At 39.8% G+C, this 23,181-nt stretch overlaps 1 protein-coding gene across 14 annotated transcripts in view; it reads right to left on the bottom strand.

Annotated features, from left to right (window-relative positions):
* The window catches only part of ptprk (protein tyrosine phosphatase receptor type K), a 108,558-nt gene that overhangs the window by 52,160 nt on the left and 33,217 nt on the right, over positions 1–23,181 (bottom strand). For all 14 annotated transcript variants that reach the window (XM_035678310.1, XM_035678313.1, XM_035678311.1 and 11 more), the window contains 7 exons: positions 16,794–16,916; positions 8,699–8,859; positions 7,978–8,029; positions 7,817–7,875; positions 3,134–3,215; positions 1,554–1,669; positions 437–611 (listed from right to left, as the gene is read on the bottom strand). In XM_035678310.1, coding sequence (XP_035534203.1) covers positions 437–611; positions 1,554–1,669; positions 3,134–3,215; positions 7,817–7,875; positions 7,978–8,029; positions 8,699–8,859; positions 16,794–16,916 — 768 coding nt within the window. The remainder of the gene's footprint in view (positions 1–436; positions 612–1,553; positions 1,670–3,133; positions 3,216–7,816; positions 7,876–7,977; positions 8,030–8,698; positions 8,860–16,793; positions 16,917–23,181) is intronic.

The following is a 23,181-nucleotide window of genomic DNA, read 5'->3' as shown; positions in this document are numbered from 1 at the left end:
GTTCTGGGGCTGCTGTAGAAACATGGCTGGTAATATTTGCTACGGTTGTCATTTAAGCAGGAAAAATTGTCAGTTGAAAGCTAGAAATGAGAAGCCTGTTGTTGTCTAGCTCTGTCTGACATCAAAGACTCATAGTTTCAGAAATTACAAAAAATGTTGAGTGTCACCGTTATCATTGTAAACTCCATCATGTGCTGTGCAAGAATGGAAAGCTTGATAGGCGTAGCAACGGTAACTAAGGGCGGGGCTTAGTGAACAGTCAATTCGCTCCCGGAAAATACTGAACCACCTTAGTTACTTTCCACTGAAAGCAATCTACTAAAGCAGAAAAAAACATATCCAAAAAGCTGAAACATCAAATATTAAATCAGAGAGGAAAACAGGGTTGACCGCAAAACAATCACATAACCTGAAAATTATTTTTTTTCATCCTCACCTCTGACGATAAGACCTGCAAAGTTAGACACTCCGGAGCCGCGCTCTGACTGGGTGACGCAACGGTACAGATCTTGGTCCTGATTAGTGACTTCTTTGAGGTGGAAGGAGGCGGCGAACCGTCTGTGGTTGATGTTTTTGGTCAGAGCCACAGGAATATCTTCTCCGTTTCTCCTCTGAATCACAGAACAAACACACAGACAGATCAGGTCCTGCAGAAGCTGGTGGAGGGTTAACTGCCTTGCTAAAGGTCACAAGGCAGCACTGGACCACACACGCCAACGTGCACACACACACACTTACACCCGTCCAACCCTGCCTTGCTGACAGCAGGTTTGAAGGTCATGACTACAATAGAGCCATAATGAAATCAGCAGCTATTAAACTCTTAATCATGTTAGCTGCTAGGATGTATGGCCTGGAGTCGCTGTGTGTGTGTGTGTGTGTGTGTGTGTGTGTGTGTGTGTGTGGATGACACTTTATTATTGGACGCACCAGTCCTGAGGGTCCCACACTGACTACAATGTTTCATCTCTTTGTGTTTGCCTTTTTCTACACCATCATATTGTGGGCATGCAAATATATATATATATATATGTATTCTGTATTTATTTGTGTGCACATTAATCAACATTATAATGTAAAAGTGTTCCAGATATAACCATGCCAGTTAAATAACTGGCTCACCCAAATGATAAGAAAACACATTATCATTTACAGTGGTATCTGGCTGTGTGAGTTTAAACTTATTTAAACTAATTTTTCCATTTGTGTTGCTCACAGCAATGAAAATTTAAAACTGTCAGCTGTTTTCATGAGGACAATTTTGTCCTGGTTCAAAGTAGTTCCAATGAAAACAGTACACAGTGTATTTTGTGGATTATCTAGCAACCAATTATTCACTATGTCTGGAACAAGGAGATGCTGTTAAATTTTGTAAATGTAATTTTTCAGCGCTGTGAGCAACACAAATACAATTTCATTCACCTCCATTTTATCTGAGCAGAGGCAGAACTCTCACAAACAGGAAAAATACTTTCTTGTTCACACAATACCCGTAGACTAAAACATGTTTTTGTATTAAAATGTGTACATGTACAGTATATATATAGCCTCACCTGTAGCCAGAGTTTATTGTTCGATGTGTCTCGTCCTGTAGCGATACACTGAAAAGTGGCATTTTGTCCGGCGTTCACCTCCACGTCCCCAAGACGCAGGAAATGTGGGGACTTATCTGCAGCAAATGAAGTCAAGCATAAATACAATTAGATTGAGTTTACAGCGAAGTTATATGTATTTGTATTTTAAAATGCTTTTAGTTTCATCGTATTTGTCTGTTAAAGGTGGAAATGAGGTGAGCCACAGGGAGTTATGGGTCAGGTTATCACAAAAAGACTAACCCTAAGAAATATGTTCATTATTACAGCGATTAGATTTTACTGGAGTCAGATGAAACCAAAGCACAGTGCTGCATTGCCACTGGGAGGTAACGTCAATGACACATCCGGTAAATATAATTCACATAGCTCCCAAGTCTTAACTACCATGCTAAGATATTAAATAAGACTTTTCGACCCTGAAGATGCGGTTCAGCTATGACATTTTTATTCTGGGGAGGTGATTGCAATCATAGATAGCAGCTACTATGGTGAATGAAAACACACACTCACACTAGCTTGCACGCATGCATTCATGCAAACACACACACAGATACACACACACACAAACTTGTGTGTGTCCAGAAATGCAGCTGTGAGAATGAATGCTTCCACTGTGGAGACTAAGTACTAATTCCTTTGCAAATACTTGCTCCTTCCTATTAGGAGTCCTGCTCCTCTGCCTTTAAAAGACCGGGGCTCTTATATTTTCTCAGATTTCAGGTCACTTTATTGACTAAATTAATGTTTAGGAATTTCTAGCAGACATATTTTTGACTTCTGACAGAGACAGGGACAACAAGGACCTCACAAACTGTACAAGAGGACGGTGCAAGACAGTTTATTTTTATGACTTGTAATCGATAAAATCTATTAAGAAACAAAATTGTCCTGCTGCTACTAGACAGATGACCAAAAGGAGTTGTAATTGCTTCCTTTCCAACACAGGGACCCTCCAGGAGCGTGTCTTTGGCTCTAGATGAACAAATCCTTCCATTAACAATTTGTCGTCACAACTCTTTTTTTGGCCTCTAGAAGTAAGGAAACACTCAAGCGAAGGAGAGAAGAAGACTTGGACGTAGCGAGAATTTAAAATGGATCGCAGTCCTCATCTCTTTCCTGTCAGTATGAGACAACACAGCTACTGTTCGCTCTCTGTGTGTGTGTGTGTGTGTGTGTGTATGAGCAACTGTGTGTGCGCATGTGGGTTAAAGAGAGAAAGAGAAAGTGCTGAGTGGTCAGAATCGTCTCTCTCTATGATTGCCCTAATACTGTCTCATTTCCCGCTTCACTCTCTCCTATTCCCTCTTTCTCTCCGTTTCTCCCTCTTACAATCTCTCTCTCCCTTTTTATTTCTCTCATTTTTCTCTACGACTTGTCTTTCTCCTCATGCTGCATCCCTCCTCTCCTGTGTCACCTTCTCACTTATCTGCCCATTCAACTGCAACAGAAACCATCCCAGGTACAGTCTAATTAGTGGCCAAAGCTATCAGCGTCTATTCAGCGAACTAGGACTAATTGCTGGCATGCTAATGACTCACCGCACGGGTAGCTGAGCACCTGAATGTCATCAATGGCGATGAAGCCGGCTTTGCTGTCCGAAACTTCTGCTTCGAATATGACCTGAGAAAAGAGAGAGATTGAACTCTTATTTTCTTCATTATTATGAATATTATAGAGCATCTTTTACTAATCCTTTATTTAAACAACAGTTTGCACAAAACAATGACAGTCAAAATAAATGAGAGCATCAAATAATATTCCGTTTTTAATTTACCCTTTCAATTTGTTTGTTGTTTTATTTGATTCAATTTCAGCTAAATGTATTTTTAAAAATTAAACACAGAAGAAATTATTAAAGTATTATTAAATGGAACAGGTCAAGCATACGAAATGCAGAGAAAAACAAAATAAAGCAGCAAAAACATTGGCAAGCTGATCCTAGGAGAAAACTAAAACTTACATAAGCTGCAAATGCTCTGCTTCCACATCACAAACCCTCTATGGCACCGTTACCGAATCATAAACCCTCTTTAGTATTGTTACTAAATCAGAAACAGTGCCTCTGAACTGAGTTTTAGATGCATTCTGAGTGCACTGGAAGCTACAAAGTACGACTACTGACATTTCAATTTGCTGTCAAAGTGATGGATCCAATCTAAGTTGTCACAGGATAGATAGAAAGTCGGTGACAGCCGCCAGTGGTGTGCATTAAACTGGATAAATACAAAGCTGCCATCCTGACTGCTAGATTTATACATTCTGGCCAACAAGCCAGGAAGGATAAATGAGATACTTCCTGTTGGATCATAGTAATCTCCTTTGGTACACATAAAATGGCTGCCAGAAAAATGAAAAAAAAAAAAATAAATAATAAGTAACAAAACCAAGCGTGGTAAGGTAGAGAATGATCGAATGTATTTGTTTTTCTTTCACATACCATCCCTGTGTCTTTTACTCATTCTCTTGCTGCCTCTTTTCTTGATTTGTTGGCTTTTTAAACAAGTGTGCTTTCCATTAGCAATGCACTAATGTCCATGTTATAGCTGCTGAGTTAAATTAAAGAGGGAAAATGACAAATACATGTGGAAATAGATTTTATTTAGCCACACTAGCGATATTGGCTCTATGGATAGCAATCTCGACGGTCCAACACTTTAGTCCAGACTGAAATATCTCAACAACTATTGGACTGATTTCCATAAAACTTTATACAAACATTCATGTTCCCCAGAGCTCTAGCGTACAATACTTTTCCAGATATATAATAAAAAACTAAATTCCATCAGCATCAATTGTCTAAATACTATCATGCTAACACGCTACAAAGATGGTAAAAAATGTAAACATACCCTATATGTTATCTACACACCTACACTAAACATCAAAATGTTAACATGTCTATTAGTTTTGTTTACTTCAATTTCATTTATCTGTATTTCAACACACAGAAACCATAGTAGGAATAATAAGTCGTCTCTTTATCTTTAATGGAATGATGAAAATATAAACCTTAGCTTTGATTTATGTTTTATATATTTCATATTTAAAAGATATTTGTTGTTTCCACCTGCTTCAATACATTTTATATTATGAGTGTTAATTCATTCAACAGGTGCTTCCATTTACCACCATCTCAGTTCATAAACTCATGGTCTGAATAACTTCCCTCCTCATCCTCATTTATGTCTTCTTCACATCCTCCTTGTCCATAAGTTAGCCCTCCCTCCACTCTTTATTTCTTATATCAGTCCTCTTTCTAACCATTTCTCTCCCCTAAATTCTGTCCCTCGCTTGCTGTCTCTGTTTTCTAACAGTGTTTACTCAGAGCGGAGCTCTGTAATGAACAGAGGAGAGGAGGGAGGAGAGGAGGTTGCTATCAAAAAAAGAGAGACAGAGGGAGAAACAGAGTGAGGGGGTGAGCAGTTGTTGTCATTCATCACCTGTAAGAGGAAATCTGCCGTGAACTGTTTACCCATAGCTTATCATCCCCTGCTTGTCACACTCTCCCCCTCTGTCTCCCTCCCCTACCAATCTATCTTGTCTCTCTCTCCTATCATCTTTCACTCATAGCTCACTGCAGAGCACAGCAGAAAGACATCAGTTGACTTTTAATACCTTCATCTCTGTCTGTGTGAAGACCGGCTTGCCTGTCTGCTAATCGTCGCTTGTTATTATAACCATGTTTGTTTTGGTAGCCATAACATGGCATAAGGACTTCCTTCCCTTTGTGTGCACATGTATGTGTAGAAATTAGTAATCTTTCTGAGAAGTCCACGTTATGAACCTATTAATAAACTAAGAGTTGTTTTTAACTCAAGTCCAACAAACGTCTCAAATCAAGAATAAAACCCCTGAAAGCCCAAAGTCCAAGTCATAAGCAAATTATAGCTTATTATATTTGCAATATAATGACACTTCATTTGAATAATTATTGTCTTTTAACAAGTGTAAAAACATTTGAATGTGTTATTCCAGATGAGACTGAAATAAATATTCTTAATGTTAAAACTTTCAAGCTGCGTGGATTAGAGCTGTGACTTTTATTTAGAAACAAACTCTCTAACAAATACAAAATTAAAAATGCATTCATTAATGACATATTCAACTTCATAGTGTATAAGCGGAACACAACTACAACAACACATTTTAGGACTAGGTTATGTAGGTTGCTTTCAGTTCAATTCTAACAAATTATGTGTTGACACGTTGTTCAAACCTTTTTTTTAATAAATGACATCAATAGTGTGGCTATGCAAGGCCTGCCTGGGGCTGTCTTTTTATTTTCATTACTCAGGGACTCTTAATCATTAATTTAATATAATATGAACTTGAGATTTGAATTTGTTTTTGTTGTTGTTTTCAAATCTCAAGCCAAATCTTTTGGCAGTGAAATCACAAGTGAGTCATATTTCACAGCAGTCAAGTCCAAGGCTCAAGTCTATTGCTCTGATAATGATTATGCATTTGAAAAAGTGGATGTTAAATTATTTCCAGAATGCCGGGGGTGGGGGCAAGTCATTGCTCATTTTGTTTCCGTGTAGAATTTAATGATCAAATAAAGCCCTTTCAACTCTGTGATTCGTGGATCAAATGCTGGTCATCTCTGAGGGGATAGTATTTCGATCATGCAGGTGTCAAACTCACTGACTGACTGGTGTCATCAGTGAGAGGCAGGATTACTGATAGCTTGGGTTCACAAGTTCTCACATGAGCAAAGCAACTCTGCAACGCTGAAGGCTGAGGACTGACACATAATCACTCCAGAGCGGGGATGGACGATAGCGTACATCCTCTTATCAACCAATCACATATATCACTTTGATGTATGCATGTATGGGCAATGAATCAAAAACGTCTAAATCAGCATGCAAGGAGCGTTTATAGTTGGAATCCTCTCAGTCATGGCAAATGTCAGCCAGGTCTACACACCTGCTTTCTCTAAACACATTGCAATTTAACTTCATTATTAGAAGGTTGTACTTATACAACTCAAAGCTTATTGGAACAAAACAAGAATGAGGTTTTATAATAGTGATAGAAAACAAAAACAATCTTGCCAATGCCAGAAATTCATAAAAAAATAAGGAAAGGGTTGTAACTTGTGATGATTTTTTTATAATCGATTCAAAATTTAGTCTACGAAATGTGAACTGAATGAAATTAAACGATTAATCAATTATCAAAATATTTGGAGATTAATTTACTGTCAATCGACTAATAAATGAATCGACTAATTAATGAAAATCTGAGGTCGGTTAACTGTATTGCAGTCCAGTGATAGTCAAGAAACTCATCAATTGAAAGCACCCACCTCTACTTAAATAGTGCTGCTTGGGTGTGTTTGTGCATTTTGTGTGCCCATCAATTCTTGTGTGAGTGTGTGTGTGTGACACATGATACATGAGTCTGCATGTGCCTAGTCTTCCCCTGGTGAAACCAGTCTCATTACAACTCAAGCTAAAGTGCTAACACAGAAACATGTTTGAACATGAAAAAATAGATTCATAACCTCAAATCCAATAACCTGTTTCATGGCCTGAAAAACCTACATAAGCCTCAGCAAACCAGGATGATTATGTTCAATTAAAACATGTTGACACACGAGTTTCATGCTGGTGATCTCTTCCCATAGTCACTGAGGGCCATTTGGGCTCCAGATGGGCCATTTGGAGGATGCTTTCACACTTCGCCTTACAGTAATATTATAGGGTCCCCAGGCTGTGTGTTAACATGATCGGTGTGTGTGTATGCCTGCCAGGACATTCGGAGACAAGCTATCACACAACATGCACACGCTGACTGTCATAATTTAAAGAAGAAGAAACATACGAACACACAAAGTAGAATGAATCCACTTCAACAGTCCTGCAATCATTTCTACCTCTGTGAATCTCATAATGTTTAGGTGTTGAGAGTGTGTCAGGCAGGTGTTTATTAAAAATAATAATGATGTCAATGTCCGGCATGGTGACACACCCCCATGCATGCAAACATGTGCAAATACATACAGTACATAGTGTGTGTCAGTGTCTTTCTAGCCTAATCGTCACCTCCTGAGCCTCAGTCAACACAAATAAATCAGCTGCCTGCCTCACAGCGTGTGTGTGTATTTGTGTGCAGTATCTGTGTAGTCACATGAACACAAGTGGAAATAAAGACATGTGTACATGGTAAAGAATTCATGCATGAACACGGCCGTTGGTTGTTATTTAAGGAGTTACCTGATATTCATTGGGCCAAAAGGTGGAGACGGCGAGTTCGGCTCTCAGCCAGTCTTTGCCTGAGAGACAACATGACAGTCAACACAAGCGAATAAAATCACAACGGTGTCAGAATAAGTTATGAAATGAGAGTCTGAGGGTTGCTCTGAGCCAGTCTTTACCAGTGTATGACGTCACGTTCCATATCGGGTTGGCCAGTGGACCCTTGTTTACCTAGAAATAACAAAGAGCACAATGTAAAACATATCAGGCACAAGATTAGCATTCCCTGATGGCTGATGACTAATTCTGAGACGTTTTTAACGAAACAGAAAAATACTGATTTGTAAAATAAATGATAATAATGTATATAGGATACTGTAAGTCATGTTTTGGAGCTTGTCCCTGTCAACAAGGAGTTCAGAGGTCAGAGGTCACCCTTTAGGCTGGTAGGAGCTCTGTTTTGCAGGTAGGATGTCTGCAGCAATGTGGGTTTAACTTTGAGCCATCAAATTGAAGGACAGTCTCCGTACTCATAATGCTCCCCTGCTGCTCAAGACCAAGAAATGTTAGAACCAATAAAATGGCAATCTTCCACTAATGTGTTTTCTAACCACTTCCACAAATTGTAATAAAACTGAGGATGAGAAGAGAGGGGACGAGAAGACAGGAGTGCTGTTGAAACAACCGAAAAGGAGCGAATGTCGTTTTTTGGGTAATTTAGGATATGCTCATCAAATGTCAGATAAGGCATTTAGATTGTCTTGTTTGTTAACAGTAATAGTGTTTATGTCTCAAAACTAACAAGGTGAAGGACAGATTGTTTACTGGGCAGGTTATACCATATAAACTGAACCAGTACGTCTATTATATTCTGTTCTCTCCTGTGTTTATTCTCATTACCTTCACCAGGACGTTGAGGGTGCCGGGGCTGGAGCCGTCAGGGCTGGTGAGAAGATAGTTGAAGTCGATACAGTGAGTGTCATTCTCCTTCATGACCGGCAGCTGAAACCTGGCCTTCTCCCCAACGTCGTACTGAGAGACGTCCACATACATGTAGGAACCTGGAAACGCAGAGATTAAAGATTTAAAAAAGGCAACATCACATATAATTCCAGGTAGATCGGGTTCAGTGTTTGTGAATCTGACCTGAATCAAGACCCATGAATCAGCTTATTCTTGTTTGCAGCTGTTTGTGCTTGTACACCACATACCTGCTGAATTTCACTGCTTGAACAGACAAGCAATGGTGCCCTCTGAGGAGGTAGTTAGTGGGTATTATGACTGAACTTGCCAAAGAGTAGGCTGTGTCATGTACCTACATGAGCAGACTGACTCTTTCTGCTACTGTGTGTCTTAAAAATAATCCAAGTTGAAGAAGAATGAACAGCTAAGAAAGACAGCTCCTCGTTCCCTCTGTTTTTCATAACAGAACTTTATATAGTATTTATTCATTTTAACTCCTCCCCTTAGACATTATTAAAGGCCAATTATAGTTAAATTCAAATCCTTTTCTTTGTTTTAAAGGACCAGTGTGTAAGATTTAGTGACATCTAGGGGTGAAGTTGCAGATTGCAACCATCTGAATACAGCTCAGCCTTCTAAGTGTGTAGGAGAAACTACGGGGGAAGCAAAATATGTGAAAGGCCCTATCTAGGGTTTGGTTTGTCCATTCTGGGCTACTGTAGAAACATGGAGCTTTAACATGGCGGTTCATTCTGTGTAAGGCGACCCACTCCCTCTCTAGATATAGATGCCGTATTGTAAGGTAACAAATACGCAATGATTCCTTTTTTCAGGTGATAATACACTAATGATGAAAACCTACCTATGAATACTATAAACATACCAAAAAATATTATATCACATTTATATTATATTATATTTCTGTCCTAAACTGGGCCTTTAATTAGTGAATATTTAGATTTTATCTTTATTGCACGTTGATATTGTTGTCTTTTGTGACACTGTAGTACGCAAATGGAAAATAAAAACCACTGAATCTCGAATCTAAATCTCCTGTATCTTTCTGGTAGTTAGTATTAGGCTTTCAGATGTCACTGTCATGGTTCATCTTCTCGCTGTATGTGCACGTGTCAGTGTGTGTGACAGAGTGCTTGCACACTCTTCAGTCATGCGCTCGGTTGCAATTCTACATTGACAACTTTGTCAGAGATTCATGTTATGGTTTAATTCCCATCGCCGCGACAGTAGGATGCCCACTGTGGCCTTCCCTCTTTGACATAGACATTTTCAAGCAGCAACTTTCTTGTCATGGGAACAAAAACCCCCAAAGAGCTTTTATTTTTTCCCCTTTATGTTTGCATGTTTTCACTCGCTTCTGTTTCTCTCTCCTCTCATTCCTTTTGGGCTTACAGTACAAGAATCAGTCATCAGTCCCCCCTCCAACAGACACATAAAACAAAACCCTGTTCCTACGACTGTCATTTGTTTCTCCTTTGTGATTTTGAGGCTGTTTCTCTGTTTTCAAGCCAACGACAAATAAAAACAGGAAATTGAAAAGAGAAAAGTAGACAAAAGAAAAGAAAAGCTACTTCATTCTCTTATATTCCGCATTTGATGTTCTTATGAAATTACACATTTGTATTTCTTGTCCTCTACTCTTTTTTTTTTTTTTTACACCTTCTCTTTATTTCTTGATTTTCTTATCATAATGATCATAATCATGTAAAGTGGCCAGTTTGCAGCCAAAGCAGCAACATGTTGAGTTTCTGAAGTTTGCACAGGCTCCTTAACCACACTAGTCAATATTTAATATTTCCAGTTTGTAACATATTATTATTTGCAACTACCCAGCAGTGTTACATGATCTGAGGACGATCTATCGTCTTTTCTGCTGAATTTCAATAGAAATACATTCATTTTGTTATTCTAATATGATGGTAGACTGTTTTCGGTCACTACTGATGATAAACTGGCACTGGGTACTTTGTTATGCCTACTGTCAATATTGAGTACTGTACCTTGTACCTATAGTAGCTGACTGCAGGAAATGGAGACTGGAATAAAACATAATCTGGGTATGCTGACAGGACAGTCAGTCAGCCCATCCAGATGTTCAAGTAATCAGCTCAGACCTCAACCAGATGTTGTTTCAGTGAAATATGATGAAATGTGATCCTTTCCTGCCTGATGTCTAATCTCACATTAGCTCATCACACACAGCGAGAAGGTAGCCATGGTAGTGTTTAAGTCAATGTCTAGCAAAGGGCGGAATAGATTTTAATTGAACTAGAGCGTAAACAATATGTCAATTAACTGGCTAATCAATCTTTGAAAAACAATTACTCACGTAAGTCGTTTCTCAAGCAAAAGTGCTACACGTGCTGGTTTTAGCTTCTGAGATGTCAGGCTTTGCTGGCTTTCTCTGTTTTAAAATGTTGTAGGTTGAATATCTTTGGGTTTTGGACTGCCGGTTGGACTTAACAAGCAGTATGAAGATATCACTGTGGCCTCTGGGAAACTGTGATCGATATATATATTTTTGACATTTTATAGGCTAAGCAATTAGGCGAGTCATTGAAATAATAATTGATAGGTTAATCAGTGATGGAATCAATAACATTGTTAGCTGCAGTCCTAAATAGAAGAGAACAGAATAGAGTAAAATATAACAAATCAAAACCGAACAGAACTAGTAGAATAGATTAGAATAGAACACAATACAATACAAACCATTAAAACAACAGCACGATATCTGAGCTCCAGTCAAACAAACACAGCCCTCCATCCGAACTGGTTAATTCTATTTGCATAATATACCATACACAATATGCTCTATACAATAAGCAGGAGGACAATAGAGATTATCACTTATTGTTTAGCTAATCTACTGTGAGAAAACACTTTTCTCTGCAGAATACAGCAGCAACATAACAGGCTTTCAAATAGTGCACCCGAAACATGAGCGCGCACGCACCCACACACATCAGCTTTTCAAAACCGAACACTGTATCCTCGTTATTGGATTGGCCCTTCCTCTCTCTTGATCTCTCTTCTCTTTTTTCTGTCATTACCACCCCACCATTGCCTCCACACACAAACACTCATCTATTTCAGCCATAACGGTGTAATCCTACTTCCTGGTTCTGAATGTCACCAACAAGACAGAAAATGAGAACATCCAAACTGGACTATAGCCAATCAGATCAGGCACAAGACTGGGCCAGCTCCATTCTCCATCACCAAATCTGTAATCTAAATCCATCCAAAAGGAACACACGATGGATGTCACTCCTATTCCTTCATTTTTGGCACTGATACTAAGATGGTGACATGAGAAAAGTGCCTTTAAGATGGCTGCCAAGATGGAGTGCCAGCTAAAAATACTCCTATCAGTCAGAGACCCAGATATGTCACAACACAACATGGCAAAAATATAACCTTTAGCACTACAGTTAATCATAATGCTGCCTTCTGACAAAGACAACAAATGGATTAGGCATGCATAAAAATAACTGAATAATATTTGGTAAATAGCGCTATCAGCAATGTCCAACATGTTATAGCGTTACCCCTGCATGGTTACTAAAATAATACTCAATAATATTTTAGAAATAATGCAATTCAGAGACAGAACAGTAACAATACCTAAGCTCAGACAAAAATATCATCGGGAAATATGAGTAATTAAAGATTGACAGTACATGAAACTGATACAACACCCATGCTAAGAAAGCAGACCTTGTGATGCCAAGAACATCTGACACCTGAAGTCTGCCAGTTTCTAAAATGGCTGATGTCTTTGAACTGCCAAAGTCTAAAATGGCCGCTAATAGAATGACGACACAATACAACGATGAGGCTAAAAATACTCCCTGTGACAGCCTTAAGACCTAGATATGTCACATAACAACAACAGCAGCACCGTAGTAGACGGAGGATAGTATTTTTCAGCAAAAACAGCCTACTGTTGGGAAAAGAGCTAATGGGGGAGTTTTACTTCCAGCTTTTTATGGTACCAGGTGGGATCCAAAATACCTGACAACCTCTTCGATTTAACATGCTAGTGTAAAATAACCAATAAAAAATACACGTGGGTCCACAGTAAAGAAACAAGAATGTAAGAAATGCACTTTAATGGTTGTGCTTCACAAACACTGAACTGTTTTTTTTTTTAAAGCATGAACCAAAGCTGCTTGTGTCTCCTCATCTTCTATTCCATGATCAGACCTCTAACATTTACTAACCAACCACTGCCATCACTTCCCAGCTAAAAGTCCAAGGCTGATCAAGTACTTCCAGACTGGAGAATAATTTCCCCCTCAGTATTAAATCTTTCAATTTCACTGGTATTTTTATATACCTGTCTTTAAGATCTATTTTTTTAATTTTGGTTTTTGAACATTAATATGACTGCATGATTGAAGATAAGATAAAAAATAATTGGATTAGATTGATCCCACACAGGGAAATCAAGTCACAGCAGGAGAAGTACAAAAACATTTGCATACAACCTTTGAAAGTCTATAATTCATATATATACTATAAACACATACTGTGTAGGTACTATATTTACCAATATAGTCTTATATTGTTATGTGTAATCATTTATTTTTTATTATTTATTTTACTATTTTTATTTCTGATAACTAATAAATGTGTTCCAGATTACTCTCTGATTGATTTATCATTTGTTTACTCAAATAGTGAAATCTTTAAATGTCTTGTTTTGTCCAACCAAGAGTCCCAAAGCCTAAAGATTTTCAATTAAGACAAAGATAAGTAATTATACACATTTGAGAAGCTGGAATGGGGGGATTTCCTGCCATTTTCTCTCGAACATTATTTAAAAATGTGATTCATTAACTAATCATTTCAACTTAACTGCTCTATGAATAAACTGACGTGCCTTCCTAATATAAATGCTCAACAGACACAGTAAATCTAGGATTTGCAGTTTAATTTGAACTGAATCCAATGCATCTAATACTTTGTGAACCTTAATGATCAAATCTTGCAGAGACTGTCAGAGAGGTCTGATTGAATGGTAATTTTAAGGCTGTACAGTTGGCGTTGCTGTATCTATCATCATTCACTCATTAGCGAAACATCCAGTTGACCAGAGACCAGCTCTTTTGCAGTTTAAATGCATTTTTTATCCTCCCTTATTAGACAGTACACTGTGGAAACAGGACCAAGAGTAAAGAGAGACACGCAGAGACAATGGCATGCCAAATGGTTTTTTTTAGAGTGGTACTGGCTGACAACATTATGAGTCAAGAGTATCTGCTTTAGTCCACTGAGCCACAGAGCCCCAGCCCATGAATGTTCAACTGGCACAATGCACGTTGCCAGCGTAGCATCTAGACCCTGCCATGGTGGCTAGTGCCAACATCAACCCCCAGAGAGATTACATAGAATAGTTTTATCTCTATTATAAAAACTGCCAAACCATCCCTCCACACTCAATGCTGCCTTAAGCATAAATGGTGATTAGCAACTGTGACAAATCAATGTGGGTTATAAGGAACAAAAGTATAATTGTTGGCTGAGCTAACCAATGACTCTAAAACCATTCTGCGTGAAGCCCTTAGATGACTTCTTTTCTTCTGCCAGTACCTTTGACAATATATAACACTCTGAACAACTAATCAGCTAAATGAACTCACTCCCAAAGGTCTCCGAGAGGCCAAACGCTCTTAACAAATCCACTTAAACAAAGAGGGTAGGTGTCTCTTTGTTTTCAGGGGTCAAAAGTCAAAAAGGTTCAGTGCCTATGCTTTAAAGAATGACACGGCCTCAGGGGAGACTGCAGCTTCTAAATGACTGATTGCCTGAGAAAACAGCACTTCTAATAATAGACATTACCAACGTGTCCCTTGGCAAGGCATTAAAGCAAACTCCTTCCTCCAAATCCAAAACCTAGCCAAGTGCTGTATCTGTAATCCACCCCCCAGCAACCTCATTTCGCATCCACAGCACCACTGTCCCACACCCTGCTGGCATTATTAACACATCAAATGTCAGTTCATGCTCCCGTACCTTTAGGCAACGCTCTGAACCCCCTTCAGCAAATTAACATCTCCAAACCATTAACCTGCACTGCCATCCCCGTGCCCCTGCTCATCCCACTAGCATCTACAGGTGTTAATGCTATGCTAATGCCAGACATTACCTCTGCGCTCTTGGGGCAAGGTATTTAACCTCTTCAAACTGCCAGCTCTGCCCACTCTGCACAGTGACACCACTTGGTATTAATGACACTAAATGCTAGACTCTGGCTCTGTACCATTGGGCAAGGCACCCCACCCTCGCATCTGTCAAGTGCAAGACCACAAGCACACGCACACACACACACACACACACTTTGGGAAGAAATGTGTGTTTGTGTGAAAATCGTAAAGAGCTGGTGTTGAACTGAACCTTTCTCTAAATGTCAGCGAGGCTGGGTTGTCGTGATGATAAGCATGAGAGATAAATAATGGCATCACATTGTCATGGCAACAAAGTCATAATCTTCCACAACAGAGAAGGAGAGGAGGGGAGATAAGGGGAGATGAGATAAGGGGAAAGGAGATGAGGGGGAAAGGAAAGGGGACTATAAGGCAGGTAAGGATAGAAGAGGAGAAGAGACGAGAGGAAGGAAGACAAAAGGAGACAAAGATGAATGGAGGCTAGAGGGGAAGCCATGAGACGAGGGGGACAAGAGGAAAAGAGAGCAAATGAGAGTAGAAATCAGAGGAAAGGAGACAAAGGGAGATGAGAGGACAGGTATGGAGAGGAGATAAGATAATAGGAAAGGAAAGGAGAGGAGAGGAGATGAAAGGAGACAGGAGGAAAGGACAGAACATGAGAGGAGACAAAAGGAGAGGAAAGGAAACAAGAAGAAAATAAACTAAGAGAGGAGAGGCAAACTCAAGCATGGTTGTGACATTTTAACATGGTTTCTTCACTGTGGTTAATGCCATTGTTCATCCATCAGTCAACATTCTTACTCTGTGGTTTTCATTTTGTAAAGCCAGTTACTGTCCCAACATGGCATAGCTGGTTATTGTTATAACATTTTGCTTTTAACATTGTAAAGTAGGCAACCTTCCCTGTTCCCTGCCGTTGATTAATGACCTCATATTCTGTTAATTAGACCCTCAGCCCTGAGGCAGAAAGATTTAATTTCCCCTTCATCATCATCATGGAGAAAAAAACAACTGATTAAAGAGGAGAGCAGAGGAGAGCAGAGGAGAGGAGTACTCAGATCCTTTATTTTAAGTAAAAGTACAACTATAACAATGTAAAAATACTCAATCCAAGTATAAGCCTTAAGTAGAAATATACCAGTATGTTCAAAATGTACTTAAAGTTTGCAGACAAATGGCCCCTGTGATTGATATATATAACATGATTAGATTGTTAATACTTCATCCTCTCCATCAGGGTGTAAAAAACATTCTACTGCTGTAGCTGGTCGAGGTGCAGCTAGTTTAGACTGCTTTATATATAGCTTAGAAGTTTAGTCAAGTGGTTCCAAACCTAGGAGTCGGACCCCCTACAGAGGGTCACAAAGTACATCTGGAGGGTTGTGAAATGATTAATGGGAAAAAAACACAAACTTGTACTCAAGCGGTTATTAAAATTAAACCATCACAGAAGTTTAGAGGTGAAATATCTCTTTGGTAGAACTGCTCATAGACATCTGAAACATGACAAGAGGCCAACTAGACTATGTTTTTTTAATAAGGGGTCACAAGGTTGGGAGCCACTGGTTTAATATTTAACATTATATTGTATTTTTATAAGCTTATCACATGTTGTTTTATGACAACTGAAAAGTCCCTATTGAATACACCTGTCAAATGAATGTAGTGGAATAAACAGTAAAATGAAGTGTAGAAGGGAATAGTAGTACAAAATGGAAATACTCAAGTCAAGTGCCTCTAAATTGTCCTTGAGTAAATGTATTTAGTCACTTTCCCCAGCTGTAAGGTGTTGAACTCTAGAAGTGGAGGACAAAGACAGAAGAACTGAAGTCAAGTGTCACCTTGTGGCAGGTCTGGTGAGACGTATGGCACTTCCTGGGTGTTGATGTGCGTCCAGTCAAAGTCATCATAGGGATCCTGCTGGTAATCACACTGAGAGAAGCCCTCATCGAACGTACAGCTCCCTGCAGAGAAGGAAACACAACACGGTTTAGTTCACCTCATAGGAATCAATGATTACTGACTGAATTAACCAAATCTAACAGTTTTTAAAGCAACATGAAGTCCTCTCTTGTCTTATCCAGTAAACCTTGGATTCTTGTCCTGTATGTTGTCTTTCTGCGTGCCTGTCTCAGCTCATTAATAAACCACCAGGAGTCTGAGCGTTAACAGTCATCACTCAAGGCCAGTCAGGATCACCTCTGACTCAACCATCAGGGCCTTCAAGCTGATCATCTGAGCCCATCACCACGGCCTCGGGGGAACCATGTGTGAGCTGGCCGCCTGTGGCCCCGCCTAAACAGGAAGTCGCTCTAATACAGAGAGACGCCACTTGTCCCTGACGGCTAACTGAGATAATCAACTTGCAATGATATGTGGCTTGTACTGGCAATATTGCTGATAGAAATAGCATGCTGGATACTGCTATCTGATTCATTGACCTACAAGTGATGCATGGCTTGTGTTAATAAAATGGCTAGGAGAGATATGGCTAAGAAAAGCCACAGTGCCATCTGATTCAAGTCACTGGTGGTTAGTGGACACAGAGATGTGTCCTCTGCGCCCCCCTTGACATTGGCTCAAGTAGAAGTGGGTGATATGGATAAAATCTTCCTTATAGTTTTACGATAATGATAATTATACACTTACACAGTACATATACTAGACCAATACACTGAGAAACTTGTCATAGGTCAAATATATAGATGAGTGGGAATAAGAACTGGATAATATTGACAATATAATGTCAGGATAATTATTTGTGCCTTATTATTCCTGTTCCCCATTGTTACCACTTAACTGTAATGCATCCTTAAAGAAGCGGAAAAGATTACATTTATATCTCAACATTATACTTAGGGCTGCAACTAACAATTGTTTTCACTAGACTGATTTAATATTTGGTTTATAAAATGTCGTCCATCACAATTTCCCAAAGTTTATGTCTTCAGATGTTTTACTTTGTCTGTCCAAAACACAAAGACATTCAGTTAACTATTATAGAGGTCTAAGAAAACCAGAAAATCTTCATATTGGAGAAGTTGGAACCAGTGATTTTGTGGATCTTTTGCATAAAAAAATACTACAATATCATACAATATCCACAACCACAAAGGAACAGCTAAGAAAGAAGGTCTACGAGCACAAGCCACCATGAAGCACTATCAGCAACCAGCACTGCCAGCAACATAAATCTCCTAGCATTCAGTTAGCGCTACAACTTTGCTACCTGTGTCCTAGAGCGAGCTGCGGCGGCTGTGATGGAGAGCGGAACGACAGGCCCTCAGATACCCCACTGATCTGAGCTGCTGCTACAGAGGGATACCAGGAGGTGACAGCCGCCGCCGGAGGAGAAACAAGTTAACATCAAACTAAGCGACTGTCTTCGGCTGCCGGCTGTATGGCTGGCTGTGACTCACAGCCTCAGAGATGCACTGGATCACGTTCCTCTCGGCGTCACTCTTTAAATCAGCCTCTCTTCGTGCAATTGAGTTCACTCCCATTCAATTCAATTAAGTCTTTGTCACAGCGAGACACCTCCGGTCATAATGCGAAAAAATGCTGGGACATGTGGAGGGCACCAAGTACCGCACGGCGACAAACATTTTCTACTCCAAACTATTGTATTATGAACTCAACTTGGATGCACAGAATCAAAACACATCTCCTGGTGTCCAACAAATGCTGCTGAACGTATGTGTGTGTGTGTACGTGTGTGTTTGTAAAAACGACATGACTTCCTGTCTCCCACAGTGTGTGTGTCAGTTTACATCTTGCTGCCGGGTAGTTCTCTCTGCATGGGTTAAAAGAGCAAAGCGTGTAGCTCTGGGGTGCATCTATATGGAACATAGTGCCACAAACTGGTATGTATGAAACAATAGGAAACCAACTGCTACACAGTTATACACTGAGCTAAATATCACATATAACATGACATTTTAATAATGAGTAATGAAAAACAGAGGAAAATGGTGAAAAATAAAGCTCACTGTTTCCTAAAGTGATGTCCTCAAATGTCTTGTTTTGTTCAAGACATCCAGTTTATCTGTTTATTCAGTCATAGAGGTCTAAAGAAACATTTTTTTCTTCTTAGCTTTAATAATAAAGAGTCTGATGTGACTGTGATTAAGGTATGCAACCTTTTTGATGGCTTTGCGTGCACGTGACTGTGATGATATCAGGAGTAGAGGAAGTGAGTTATGTAGAGAAAAATTCAAGAAACATATTTTTCTGTGCTTGAAGCCAGGACCACATCTAACACCACAAATGTCTCAATGGATATGGAAGCATTGGCTTTCATTACCATCTACACACATTCTCCTGGTGGGTAGTGGACGTGACCACACGCACAGAGGTACTATAGGGCTCTTTGTAAGAGTATTGGTGCAATTAAACTGTCTTTGTTCCTAAATGACCTCCAAATGGCTCAGTCATTCAGACGTTCAGTAAAGATGATGTTCAAGTTTAATTAACAAGGTGAGGATGTTTAATATTAGCCTTGATCGTTGAATGAATATGATTTGTTTGAAATATATGACGAGATAAAACAAGCATATATCAGTATATTAGGTTTGATTGCTAATGTGTAGGTAACTGTGTTGTGCTAGCACTGCTAACAGCACTGGGGTTTAATGTGAAGCTGGTGAATGGATGGTGGGCACTCAAAGATAAACTGTCACATGAACGTTGTGAGTACAAGCACTTGGCGACTGTGCCGGGGAAAAACTTCCTTTTGCAGTCAGTCTTATGTAAGTTAAAGTAAGAGGGGGAAAAAAGCAGTTGGTATTATACTGTTGGCGACACTGCTGCTACTGGTGGCTGGAAATTAAAATGTGATAACACTTGTGTATTTGTGAGTATCCGTTCAGTGTAAAGCCTGAAAAGAGTGTTTTCTTGAAGTGATAAGCTGTTGGGCTGCTGTTTTGACATTGCAGAAGTACTTAGCCTTGGTTTGCTTGTTACAGCATTTGTTTGGCCTTGTTTAACCTTGCAGAAGCTACAGAATACATACAGAAGCTCCATTTAGTTCCAAAGCTTTTTTTTCTGGAATTTTTGCTTCTGGAAGCAGTTTACACAACAACGTTGGATTTAAACCTACTACGTGTTTAAAATATGTGCTGTGGGCTTTTAACTGTGTACATACACACACGGAGTTCCACTCAGCTCTGACACAGTGCCGCGGTAGAAGAGGTATTTTGCCTTGGATTAGCAGGAAAGAAGAAACATGTCCTTGTTTTAAATTCCGCTTTACTGACTGAACATTTCTCAATCGTGCAGCATTCCTCTGTTTTTGTTTGTGCACCTCTGATAGACAGTCTCGCTGCTTTCAGTCGCTAACATAATAAACAAAGTAGCTGTGTGTTCGTGTGTGTCTACTGAAAAGGGGGTCTGCAGAAACCAAATATGTGTGAAACTGTGCACACACACACACACACAAACCTCACGCTAGCTCGCCCACGTTCTCAGTTAACACTTCTCCCTTTCCTCAATGTCCTGCCAACTTAAACCAACACACACACATCAACAGACACATGCCTCTGACAGTTCATCATTGTTGCCAATAATGAGAAGAGCAGAACTTGAACTATTATTTTACCTCTGCTGGGGAAAAAGACTCAGTAATGAGCCATGTCCTGCCCAAATGTTGTAACTTTGTCTTACATAGTCACTGGACACGTTGTTACAAAAAAAAAAATCGATTATAACCACTTTACACGGGTTCCAGTGCGTATTTTTACTGCGTCTCCCTGCATGTGTTAACTGTATTATATTGTATAACAAATCCCTTCAACAATTTTCCAACTATATGCACGAGTGTGTGTCCAGATGGGTCATTATTGCCCCCCTCCTCTCTTGATTCACAAGGACACAGAGAGAGAGAGACAGAAACCGACTGCATGCTAATCACTTCCTAATCAGCTTCTGTGATTGGGTGCCTCGCTAATGAAATAATGGCGACTCATTTGCATAATAAAATAATTAGAAGACTTGATAAAGGCTCAAGGGCAGAGAGAGGAGCCACACACACACACACACACACACACACACACGGTGACACAGGACAGCCCCGGTCTTTTCTAAAAGATTGTTGAATGGCATCAGACGCAACATCTGCCACCGTCACTCACAATCATTTTGTGGTGATTTGCATTGACCTCCACCTCCAGGAGGAGGGTCGAGCAAAAGTGCTTTGACCGAAACTGTTGAGAAACACGGGTGCAGACCGCCCCCAGGGTGTCGCCAGAAAGAAAGAGTGCCGCGTTCATTTCTCGGTTATTAGCTTACATCAAGATTATTAGTTGGCAACGCGGCAAGAATGTATAACAATAGCTGGTTTGATTAGCTTTCCCGTTCCTCCAATGTGATCTAACCGATCTGCAGAATAGGCAGTATTAAATCAGATCTAACAGCTCTAGTCTGCTCAGATAGAAGTCCCCGGGACACCTTTAAATCACATAAAGGTCTGAGGTGCTTTTTTTCTTTCTCTAGACACTTCCTGAAAATCTATTATGACAGAGAAACTCCAAGAGACGGCTGATTATCGCATCTAAGCATGCCAAGTCAATACCTGTGCCCTTGTGCAGAACATTCCTCCTCAGTTGTAAAGTAGTACATTTCTCAGCAATATCGGAGAATCCCAACAGCGTAGCAATTATGATAAAGAACTATACATTTAATCGCATACATGTTGTAATTCAGCATTTGAAGGGATCCTCCAAGGAAATAGATAGTACTGAGCACTCGAAAAGGACTTGCTATTCTGTGAACTGGATGTGACCTGCGCTTACGAGACGATGAGCTAATGTGAAGAAAGCATTCAGTCCTGTGAATTGTGAAATTAATATGGTGGCAGTATGGTTTGAGGACTTCAACAATCTGATATGTAGGCTGGAATGTGTCTTCCCTTGTTTGGACTGAAGACAACACAAGTACTTCCAGGCACTCAGTCTGGAAAGATATACGGTCACAGAGCTCTGCATGCAAGATATGCAGGCACGTCATGTGAGATAGAAAAGACTGGTAAGTTCACTGACTCGCGTTAATGTCAGCAGAACTTTTGCAACTTTAATGACGCCAGCGAGATATTTACCTTAATGAAAAGATGAGCTGATTGTACTAAATTCCCGTATGAATGCAGTGTACTATATATTAGGTAAATACATTACTGCAGGTCAGTTGAAAACATCATCGCATCTCGGCCCTGAGGCCAAACAGCGTGAATCTGCTCAGAAATCTGAAGGAAGCATAAACACTATCTCCCCCCCCCCTAGACAAACAACACAGATTCTGTCTCTAATGTACGTACAGTACAGACGCTTGCTCTTTCTCTCCCTCTTTCTGACTGTGTCTAGTATTTATCAGCAGTGCTCTGTTTCAGTCTGCAGGCAGAGATATTATCACCAGAGAGCAGATAAGACAGGATGAGTGAAAGAGGGTGAAACGGGGGGACGACTACAAAGAAATAGAGAGGGGAACAAGCAGGGTGGAAAAGATATTAATTTGCGGGAGATTAGTCTAAGCCTGTTGATTCACTTAATTATACCATAAACATGTATACATTATGTATATGTTATGTTTTTCTTCTGTTTCAGCTGCCTTTTGTCTTGTGTTTTCTAGCCCTGTCGCTCTGTTTTCCTGCGTTAATAAGAAGAGAAGAGAAGAGAAGAAAAGAGAAGAGAGGCTCCATTTTGCAAAACGGAAATCATTTTCAAGGACAATAATTACATTTGGATCATTAAAATCCAATTCCAACCACCAGTAATACTGTTTCCCCCCAAATCAGAGCAATTTTGGCGGAGTCCAGTTAATAATTACGTTTACTAACCCGGGTTTCTAATCATACGTGGCTTTGTGGGACATTACACACCAGTGAATCACTACACCGGTTTTAGGTTTTGGCTCACACGCATGAAGAAGGCTTAAAAAAGAAGGAAAAGGAGGAGATGAATTAATGGTATACGATGACTCACAATCATACACAATCATACTGTATTACAATATTATACGTTGTCCCTTACAATGCCCTCCTGACATTGCTCTGTACTGCGGCTCCTGTTGCTCTGTTTGTTGCTTTTAATCCGTGTGCGTGTGCATCACTGAGTAGCCCTGACGCCGACCGCCTCAAGGACACTAATAAAGTTGTACCTTATCATTTACTTTCTCTGTGTCGTCTCTACTTTTTTTGCTCTCTCTCTCTCTCTCTCTCTCTCCCTCTGCCTCTTGTTCTCT

This window comes from Morone saxatilis, unplaced genomic scaffold (genome assembly GCF_004916995.1).
Source record: "Morone saxatilis isolate NCDOM2014 unplaced genomic scaffold, NCSU_SB_2.0 Contig7, whole genome shotgun sequence".
Lineage (NCBI taxonomy): Eukaryota > Metazoa > Chordata > Actinopteri > Moronidae > Morone > Morone saxatilis.
This window is presented reverse-complemented; position numbering and strand designations above follow the sequence as displayed.